The 10,369-nt window shown below is 33.6% G+C and overlaps 2 protein-coding genes across 2 annotated transcripts; both read left to right on the top strand.

Annotated features, from left to right (window-relative positions):
* The first annotated feature begins 450 nt into the window (after positions 1 to 450).
* On the top strand, positions 451 to 1,309 carry LOC106293342 (dirigent protein 7-like). Its single transcript, XM_013729011.1, has one exon. The coding sequence runs from the start codon at positions 514 to 516 to the stop codon at positions 1,072 to 1,074; it is 561 nt and encodes a 186-aa protein (XP_013584465.1). The 5' UTR covers positions 451 to 513; the 3' UTR covers positions 1,075 to 1,309.
* A 1,857-nt stretch (positions 1,310 to 3,166) lies between these two features.
* Positions 3,167 to 7,123, top strand: LOC106295805. Its single transcript, XM_013731792.1, has 16 exons — positions 3,167 to 3,743; positions 3,814 to 3,942; positions 4,012 to 4,085; positions 4,199 to 4,268; positions 4,357 to 4,412; positions 4,493 to 4,564; positions 4,749 to 4,843; positions 4,921 to 4,990; positions 5,088 to 5,217; positions 5,306 to 5,524; positions 5,613 to 5,755; positions 5,938 to 6,112; positions 6,202 to 6,292; positions 6,414 to 6,571; positions 6,665 to 6,853; positions 6,953 to 7,123. Exons 1-16 carry the CDS (start codon positions 3,396 to 3,398, stop codon positions 7,010 to 7,012), a joined length of 2,079 nt encoding a protein of 692 aa, XP_013587246.1. The 5' UTR covers positions 3,167 to 3,395; the 3' UTR covers positions 7,013 to 7,123.
* The last annotated feature ends 3,246 nt before the right edge of the window (positions 7,124 to 10,369 follow it).

Here is a 10,369-nt window from a genome sequence, read left to right as displayed (position 1 = left end):
CATCAACTTCCTTAAATATATTTACATATATAAGACAACAACAAATATAAATCCAAATAATAAAATTAATCTTAATTTTAATATATTTAAAATAAAAATATTATAGTTGAATTCAGAGAAATAGATGCAATCTAATATACCTAAGTGATAATTAAATCGACTGTGAAAAATAACAAAACCGACTAGATATAACATATCTAAAATCATATGTCTAATGAAAGTAATATAATGTTATTAATATAAATTTTGCATACAAATTATAAGTTAATTTAAAATTAAAAATAAATAGCAATCAATTATTATAGTATATTTATTTTATAAATATTATATCCGTGCATGAGCACGGGAAAATCACCTACTAAAAATAAAATAATGATTCCGCCCATGTTTATATTAATACAATACAAAAGCCGTCGTCTTTTTATTCTTTTGGTACTGTTTAGACTGTAATCTATTCTATATATACACAACATATATCAACGAGAAATAAATCTCATACAAAAATCCTCACATATGGCAAAGCTCATCCTCATCATCGCCTTCAAACTCCTCCTTCTCGCAGCCGTTGTCTCCGCCGGAAAAGGCGATGACTTTGCGAAAGTCATTGACCGGAAACTCCTAGGCCTCCATAAAGAGAAACTCACTTTCTTCCGTGTCTACTGGCACGACATCCAAAGCGGCTCAAACCCTACCTCGGTCGTGCTGAGACCTCCTCTCTCCAACTCATCCTTCTTTGGAGCCGTCACTGTGATCGATAACCGGTTAACCACGGGGGTCCCGGTGAACTCGACTTTGGTAGGCCAGGCCCAAGGGATATACGCTGCGGTGGGACAGCACGACTCGTCTGCGCTTATGGTTATGAACTTTGCGTTCAAGACAGGGAAGTATAACGGAAGTACGATCTCGATACTTGGTCGAAACGAGGTGTTGACGAAGGTTAGGGAGATGCCAGTGATTGGAGGAAGTGGACTGTTCCGGTTCGCTAGAGGTTATGTCGAGGCTAGGACTATGTGGTTTGATCAAAAGACAGGAGATGCTACCGTTGAGTATAGCTGTTACGTCATGCACTACTAGCTAGCTTAATATAATTGTGTTTGCATTTTTGTTTATTGTGATTGTCTTTACTTCAGGAACATTTTGCTATTAACGAGTGCTGGTTGTTGTTTGGCGTTTGTTGCATGTCACGTTGTGTGGTCTGATCGTTGAGAGGGGGTAACTTAATTAATTATATGTTTTATAGTATATTGTAATGGGTTTTATTTCATTTACAAAATAAAAAGTGGGTGTTTCTACATGAAACAGACCATATTTTGGGTCAAAACAAGTGGCATGCAGGCTCTATATTTCGTATCAAATGATTTGAGAATCATTAATTAATTAGTGATTACATTATTCAGGTTTGTTATACTAAACAAACAGAATGATTAGCCTAGGCCTGGACACGGATCGGATATCCAGGTTTTTGAAGGTATTTGTGATTTGCTTCGTATGTCACGAATATCTAATTTTTTGATTTGCTTTGCTTCAGAAAAATACGGATATTCGAAAAAACGGATATCCGGAAAATAAATAGATATTTGCGGATATTTACGAATACTTACGGATATCTCATATGTTTTGGTTAATACAAATAATCTAAAAAATTTGACACAAAATTTGTTTTGTAAAATATTTTTTGCATGATATATATGATAAAAATTAGAAGAAGTAGTGAATCTACATATTTTGTAAATTTTTTTTAACTTAGTTAACAATTATAATAACACAAAACTTAAGAAAAAAATTATAATTATCATAAATATGTTCTCTTCCTTTTATGTAATACTTTTATATAAGTAATAATGTGAATATAATTTATCAAATCATATGTTAGAATAATAATTATATAATTTTATACATTAAAAACTTGAAGAAGTAGTGAATCTACATATTTTGTAAATTTTTTTTAACTTAGTTAACAATTATAATAACACAAAACTTAAGAAAAAAATTATAATTATCATAAATATGTTCTCTTCCTTTTATGTAATACTTTTATATAAGTAATAATGTGAATATAATTTATCAAATCATATGTTAGAATAATAATTATATAATTTTATACATTAAAGGATCGGATATTCCTTCCCAAAATTTTAATATTTGTGATTTGCTTCGATTTTAACGGATATTGATTTTTAGTAATTGCTTTGATTCGAAAGTTTACGGATATCCGAAATTTTCGGATCGAATCGAAACGAATAACGAATCGAATCAAATTTAACGGATAAAATGTCCATCCCTAGATTAGCCCAATCACTTGATAATCAAAACATTAGAACATAAATATTTTGTTGTCTTTGGAGAATTCTGACGAAGAGACGTTAATATATATATATATATATATTTTAGCTATGTACTGTATATACTTTTGTTTGAAAAAATAAAATGGCAATTTTTCTAAATAGATCATTTTCAAGTTTTGATCACAAAAATAGACCACAAAGAGGAAAATGACCAAAATGTTTCATTTAAAAGGTAAAATGACCCTAATACGCTAGATATATAAAAAATAAAAAAAAAATTAAGAAAATAATTAAAAAATAATTTTTTTGGTAGTTTTAGATTATATGTTTTCAAATTCGAATTTTTTTATAAAATTTTTTCGAATTTTTTTCGAATTCTTTTTTTTCAAATTTTCTTTTTGTAATTCGAAAATACTTTTTGAAACTATTTTTAAAATTTTTATTTTCAAATTTTTAATATTTATTTTTTATTTTATAAAATTTTAAATCTCAATTTCAAATCTCCACCCCTTACCTCTTTAATGAAACATTTTGGTCATTTTGATCCTTAGAGTCTATATTTATGACAGAAACTTTTTTAGTGCTATCCGAGAGTATTTTCTAAAATAAAATTACTCAGAACAGTAAAATATCTATTCAAAATAATCACATTTTATTTCATAACAAAAAACGTGAACGGTTGTTTGCATGAACCGCCGCATGTCACGGACTCACGGACAGCAGTATTAATTTTTGTTAATTTATTTCTCATAAAAGGAAATTTAATAGTCTTTTTGACGAAAAAGGAAAGATAATTAATTCATTTCCTGTTGACAAAAAAACATCAATTCATTTCCCTTTTTTGTTTGCTTCTTTCCGAAAGAGAGACTCGTAATATCTGACGTGGCATAAATACCGCATTTTCCACATCGCCCTCTCTCCATAACATTTTCTCTTCATCGCAAACTTCCCTAATCTCGCCCAAAATCAAAAAAAAATCTCATCGGAAAATCGATCTCCGATTATACATCAAATCGCTTTCCAAATCCGAAATGAGCAAGGCCTTCGTCTTGGGAGGACTATAATGATCGGACTCTCGGTGTCCCGTCTCGATTGCATGGGGTTTGAGCTATGCCTGAGCTTCGCCGTCGAGTCCGCCGTGGCCGTGTCCCCGACGCTTTAGCTCCGAATCAACAGCCTGCGGATAAGAATCAGAGGAAGAGTAACGGAAAAGCGGTTGCCGTCGGAGTTACAGAGAGGCCGAGGACGAGATTGGCGGCGAGGAGATTGAAAGAGGAAGATAAGGTGATACTTCAGGAGAATCTGAAGGATAGCGATAAGAAGAAGGGTAAAGAGGTTGTGGTTGAAGAAGAAGAAGAAGAAGAGAAGGAAGTTATGGCGATTGGTAACGATAGTGGTGGCTCTAACAAGGCGGCGGCTCAGGAAGAAGAAGGAAACACTGCTCCTTTCCCTGAAAGGGTAAAACTTTTTCGGAGATAGTCTGTTAATGTATAGTTTTGGTGTAATGACTAACGATTCTGTCTCTTAGGTTCAAGTTGGAGGATCACCGCTTTATAAGGTTGAGAGGAAGCTGGGGAAGGGTGGTTTTGGTCAAGTGTTCGTAGGACGTCGTATTAGTGGTGGTAATGATCGTAGTGCAGGAGCTAGCATCTTGGAGGTAATGCAATGCAACTCTGTCTGTCTTTTTACTGTGGCGGTTGTCTCACATCTCTAATTTCTCTTGTAGGTTGCTCTGAAGTTTGAGCATCGAAGCAGCAAGGGTTGCAACTATGGTCCTCCACATGAGTGGCAGGTGTACAAGTGGGTGTTCGTTTCTCTTAGTCTTTCTTACTATTTTTATAAAGAGATTGGATTTTTAAGGTAATTCCTTGATTGATATGTGAAATTAACATATTTTTTGTTGTTGTGATCAGTACGTTGGGTGGCAGCCATGGAGTACCTAGAGTGCACTTCAAAGGGAGACAAGGAGACTATTATATTATGGTACTGGATCCCCCTTCTCTTCTCTTCTCTCCTTTCTGCTTTTCTCGTGCAGTATGATTGATTGTTGATGCTTTTTTTTTAACCTTAGGTAATGGACATACTCGGGCCTAGCTTGTGGGATATATGGAATACTTCAGGGCAAGCGTGAGTCTCCATTACACAACCTTAGAGATTTCTTATCACTTGGTTCATTATTTTTTCACAATATTTTCCCGTCTTAGCAGAATGTCCTCGGAAATGGTAGCTTGCATTGCAGTTGAATCACTGTCCATCCTTGAAAAGATGCATGCTAAAGGGTTTGTACTTGAACTTCTTTTTTGTTTTTCTAGTTATATTGGTTGCCCAACGTTTCTTCTTATATCTATTTTGAGCGTCGGTATCTCTAAGTTTGTATGTTTAATCTCTGTTTCGGTATCTCTAAGTTTGTATGTTTAATCTCTGCTAACAAGCTTAACAAGTTTTGATTTGCTTTGGTTTCAGTTATGTGCATGGAGATGTTAAGCCAGAAAATTTCTTACTCGGGCAGCCTTCCACGTCTCAAGAGAAAAAGCTGTTTCTTGTTGATTTGGGACTAGGTTAGTTGATTTCAATATCTCTGTGATTTTTTCCTTGTACTTATTTACCTTTCTCATCTTTTTAACTAACTTTGCAGCAACAAAGTGGAGAGAAGGAGGTGGTAACGGACAACATGTTGAATATGACCAACGTCCCGATATGTTTAGGTAATGATTTAATCTTCCAACTGTTACCTAGTTCTGATTTTTATATTCACTCTTACTCTTTTATTGAATATTTCTCTGCTTAATTTTTTTTTTGTAGGGGGACAGTTAGATACGCAAGTGCACATGCTCACTTGGGGAGAACTGCTAGCAGAAGGGATGATCTCGAATCATTGGCATATACACTGATCTTCCTTCACCGAGGTAGATTGCCATGGCAAGGATATCAGGTAGTGCAGACGTATCTTTTTGTTTTGTAAAATGATGTTCTTAGCGTGCTTCTTTCTCTGCTAATCCTTTCTCTTGCTCAATTTTCAGGGAGATAACAAGTCATTCCTCGTTTGCAAAAAGAAGATGGCAACATCGCCGGATATGCTTTGTTGTTTCTGTCCCGCTCCTTTCAAGCAATTTCTTGAGATCGTGGTAAATATGAAATTTGACGAGGAACCTAACTATGGGAAGTTAGTATCTCTGTTTCAAGAACTCTTGGGGGAAAACCCGGCAATTAGGCCTATTAACACGGAGGGTGCTCAAAAGGTGACGTTTTCATGCTGTACATCTTTACTTTTTTCCTATTATTCATATTAGAGTTGTTGTTTGATGTCTTGTATTTTTCTTGTGCTAGATCATTTTTCAAGTTGGACAGAAGCGAGGTAGGTTGAGCATTGGGGAAGAAGAAGAAGATGCCCCTAGGAAAAAAGTCCGTCTAGGAGTCCCTGCAACACAATGGATATCGATTTACAATGCCAGGCAACCAATGAAGCAGAGGTAACCAAAAAGTTTATGGTTAATTTATACAGTCAGTTAACTTGCAAGTGTCCTTGATCTATCCGCTGCCTCCAGTGAGAAGTCAAAGTCTCCAACTGAGTCTGCGTTTGCGACTTTATTCTTAGCTTCAATGTATCTGCAGTAAAAACAATTTGAGATTAATAATCTACTTGTGCAACCAGGTACCATTATAATGTAGCTGATTCAAGGCTGGCACAGCATATCGAGAGAGGTATCGCAGATGGTTTGTTAATAAGCTGTGTATCATCATGTTCGAATCTATGGGCATTAATAATGGATGCTGGAACTGGCTTCACAAACCAAGTCTACGAACTTTCTCCTGTCTTCTTGCATAAGGTTGGTCCAGTGCTTCTCTGTTGATTATTCTTAGGTCTTTGTTCTGTTCAAGATGATATTATGTGAGAGTAAACTCTGTTCTGTCTCAGGAATGGATAATGGAACAGTGGGAGAAGAATTACTACATAAGTTCTATTGCTGGTGCAACCAATGGAAGCTCCTTAGTTGTCATGTCAAAAGGTATATACTTATTTCCTGCTTTCATTAAAACTTTTATATGTTTTCTTCGTGAATGTATTTTAATTATGGATGTTTGCTAATAACTATGGCTATGTTTTGTTTTAAATTTGGGTTTTTGAAGGTACGCAGTATTCACAGCAGTCTTACAAAGTAAGTGATTCATTCCCATTCAAGTGGATAAACAAGAAGTGGAGAGAAGGCTTCCATGTAACCTCTATGGCAACAGCTGGGAGTCGATGGGGTGTTGTTATGTCCCGCAATTCTGGTTACAGTGAGCAGGTTAGATGAGATAACTTCTTAATCTTCCTTCGCTTTTTGATTTATCGTTTTGATTTCTGGTTCATAAAGTCTCCAATTTATCTCTCTTTGCAGGTTGTGGAACTGGATTTTCTGTATCCGAGTGAAGGCGTCCACAGGCGTTGGGATGGTGGATACAGAATTACATCAACCGCAGCAACAACTGATCAAGCTGCTCTAATTTTAAGCATCCCACGGCGTAGACTGGCTGATGAGACGCAAGAGACATTGCGTACCTCTCAGTTCCCTAGCACACATGTCAAGGTGAGTAGAGATTACTCAAATCTCCTAAGACTTTTTTTGGTTCTCCTTTCCCATTAACAATACCTGAGATGTTGTGTATTGTGTTTTTATCTAATGCAGGAAAAATGGGGAAAGAATCTCTACCTGGCATCTTTAAGCTATGGCCGAACTGTCTCTTGAAATTCACTGAAAAAATGTATTCGAAATTGAACGACTCTCTATTGTGTTTTTGTTCAGTTGAATTGTGAATCGAAAGATTTGGTATTGTACTGTATTTACATTTTAGCTACACTGTTCCGAGGCTGCTCAACTAAAAATGATACGGATAAAAGCTAATAAGCTATTTACCCAAAATAATAATAAAATTCTCTTCGGTGAAAATATAGTTAAATAAAAATTGTGTATTTACATACAAAACCCTCTGTTTAAAATATAGTTAAATAAAAATTGTGTTTTTATCATACTAGGTTCTAAAAATCGGTCTAGGTCTCCTCCTAGGCAGAAAAAAATCTGATTTATACTGATTTATATGATTCAAATTGGTTTAAACTGTTCTAAATCGGTTAAAATTGGTTAAAATCAATCTTAAATTGTCTATGTATGTTAGATAAATCAATAATATTATTACAAATCTACAAATTTGTCTACTTTCTTATGTTTTGTATTTCTAATTTTGATAATTCATCACAATAATTTTATAATTAAACTTAAAAACTAAAATATGTTATACAAATGTATAACATATATAAAATAAATCAACAATTTGCTAACGCCTAGGTCTCGCTTAGGCTCCGAATAATCCGTCTAGTCGTTAGTACTCTATAAAGCGCATAGTTACCACCTAGAGATTTTTAGAACATTGCTATAAACCATTTTTTTTATTTTCCTAAATTGTTTCGAATACCAGTAGTAACTAATGTGGGGGTAAAAAGAACTCATCAACTTAGGAAAACATTAATTCCCTGTTTTCTTTCTTGATAACAAGGTGGTGTCGCAGAGCCTAGTTCACTGCTTAAGGGAAAAAAAAAACAAGTTGGTGTTGCTAGAAAACATTGATTCCCTGTTTCATTGTTTGTATACACTATGTGATGGGGGTTAGTATAGAATCTGAACCTCTCTCTCGATAAGTAGAGAGTTACAAAATACTCAAAAAGAAAGTAACTGAAACCCTTGGTTGGTTGTGGAGTAAGGTAGAATGCGTTATTGACTTTTCAAGCAAACCAATCTTCTTCTCCCTCCTTTAATAGCTCTTCCATTTTCTCCAACTCCACAATCCGTTCCAATCAGCTTTACTTCCATGATTCGTTCGTTTAGCAAAATTTTCCAAGCTAGTATAATACTTGTCGATATCTTCACACTTGAGCATAAGCAGATTCTTCCCAAGGAGTCAACAAGGATCAGGCACCGGCAATTGAGCGAAATGAATATCAGACTAGTCTTTATTCATGGGTTTTACTCACTTTTATCTAGAGGCTCTCTTCTTTGTCTGTTTGTTTTACATGCATGAATCTCTCAGAGTGTTTGTTTGTTATTCTCTGCCTGGTATAATGCTTGGTCGATTTCTTCACACTTGAGCAAATAAAAGTGAATAAACCCGATGAAAAAAAAAAGGCTAAACTTTTTGCTCTGTTCTCGGCTCCCGGATCCTGTCCCCGGCGTGACTCCTCATGACAGTAGAAAAGAATCTGAGACAAAACAACTTCTTCCTTGATACCCCTCAACATAAGTTCCCTAGAAACAAAAAATATTACACACTGTACTAAGCCAAAATAATTCATAAACAGGAAGGATGCAAGGACAGTAATCAGATAAACCGTAGACAGATGAAACAGACACACACACACAGACTCAAGTAACCATTTGTATATTTCTCGAACGCCTAGAATCTATTGATCTTTATTGTAAAAATCTTGAATTCTCCCATTGGTAGATTTCAAGTTCGAGCTACATATTGTTATCCTTACTGGGATATTGATTGTTGCAAAAGATTGCTTACCAATTTTATATGTAGTTCTAATAATTCTTTGGTATTTAGTTAGATTTTGTTAACTAGAAATAATCCATTTCCGCATGGTCTAAAAGGATATCCAGTAATAGGTACTATGAAACTAGCGAATCGGTTGAATCATCATGGTTTGGCCGAGTTAGCCAGGCACTACAGTGGTCTCTTACACGTTCAAATGGGTAGAATCTATATTCTAGCCGCTTCAACAGCTGAGATGGCCCGATAAATTCTTCAGGTAAGTGGTTTTCTAAAGTTTATATATTGTTTGAAAATTTACATATTCTTCTAAGCATTTAGATAGGATATCAGTGAATTTCTAAATTTTTGGAACACAACTTTCATTTCAAACGTTCAGTTACGTTAGGTTCATGGATACTTAATATCATTCTCGGAGTATCATCGGGTTGTTACTTAATACTAAACCATGGGAAGATATTAATGTAGAGCATTACAATTGTGTATACAAGATTGATATATTAAGGTATAGTAATGTATAGTATTACAACTGTATTCTGTATATATAAAATTTGATTAATGTTCATTGATGATTTTACACTATAAATTTTTATAAGGTTCAAGTCATATAAAAATGTGATTTACAAGAAATTTCAATATATAAAACTGTCATGTGTCTAGATTATTATAAGATGATTTGTGGTGTAAGTATGATTTATTGTGGTGCAAATAGAGCCATCATACGTGAATTTACGCATATGACAAATAAAATTGTTAGTTCTAGAATTGTTTTTACTATAATAAACTAGGATAAAAGAGAATTTATACGAAAATTATTTAAAAAATATTATATGGAAAAATAAAATTTATATTCTTAAACGAATTAATATTTTTGGCTCTTAAACAATCTTAAGAAAAAAAATTTGTTAATTATGTAATTTGTTTACTAATGAGCTGATCTCATTTTTAAAAATATTTTAGGTCAAAAAATCACTTATCGCATAAGAACATAACGTTTAGGCCGAAGAATCACAGGCCTACTATTTGGTTACAATGAGACTATGTCAGTTCGGTTTTATATCATGATTTAGCAATTTAAAATTTAATTATGGTTATGAGAAGTTTACGTTCATGTACCAATCCTATCTATCTTCAATATTTTTCTCATTTTGTTAGTTTTTTTCATTTTAGTTATTGTTCAATATAAATATTGATTTTTGAGTTTATTCTCATTTCGTTATTTTGTTTTGGCCTCAGATTTAGAAAATATTTAAGACTTCAAATTATTAAAGAGATACATACTTAGGTTAAGATTCGCGCCTTGTGCAGAATAAATATTTTATATTTATTACTTATTTTATGTTTTTCTGCAAATTATGAAATAATAAAATAATTATTATATATTAAATAACTAAGAAATCAGTTACTATTATGTAATAAATTGGCGTGCGCATATAAATCAAACGACGTTCTTGTTTATTTGCAATAATTTTAGGGTAAATAAGTCAAAACAATCAATCTTATATATCGTATATGATATATAATTAAATTTAAATGATATTAACATAGATATATAG

The sequence above is a fragment of the Brassica oleracea genome, chromosome C5 (assembly GCF_000695525.1).
Source record: "Brassica oleracea var. oleracea cultivar TO1000 chromosome C5, BOL, whole genome shotgun sequence".
Classification (NCBI taxonomy): domain Eukaryota; kingdom Viridiplantae; phylum Streptophyta; class Magnoliopsida; order Brassicales; family Brassicaceae; genus Brassica; species Brassica oleracea.
Note: the sequence above shows the minus strand (reverse complement) of the source record. Positions and strands in the feature narration are given on the sequence as shown.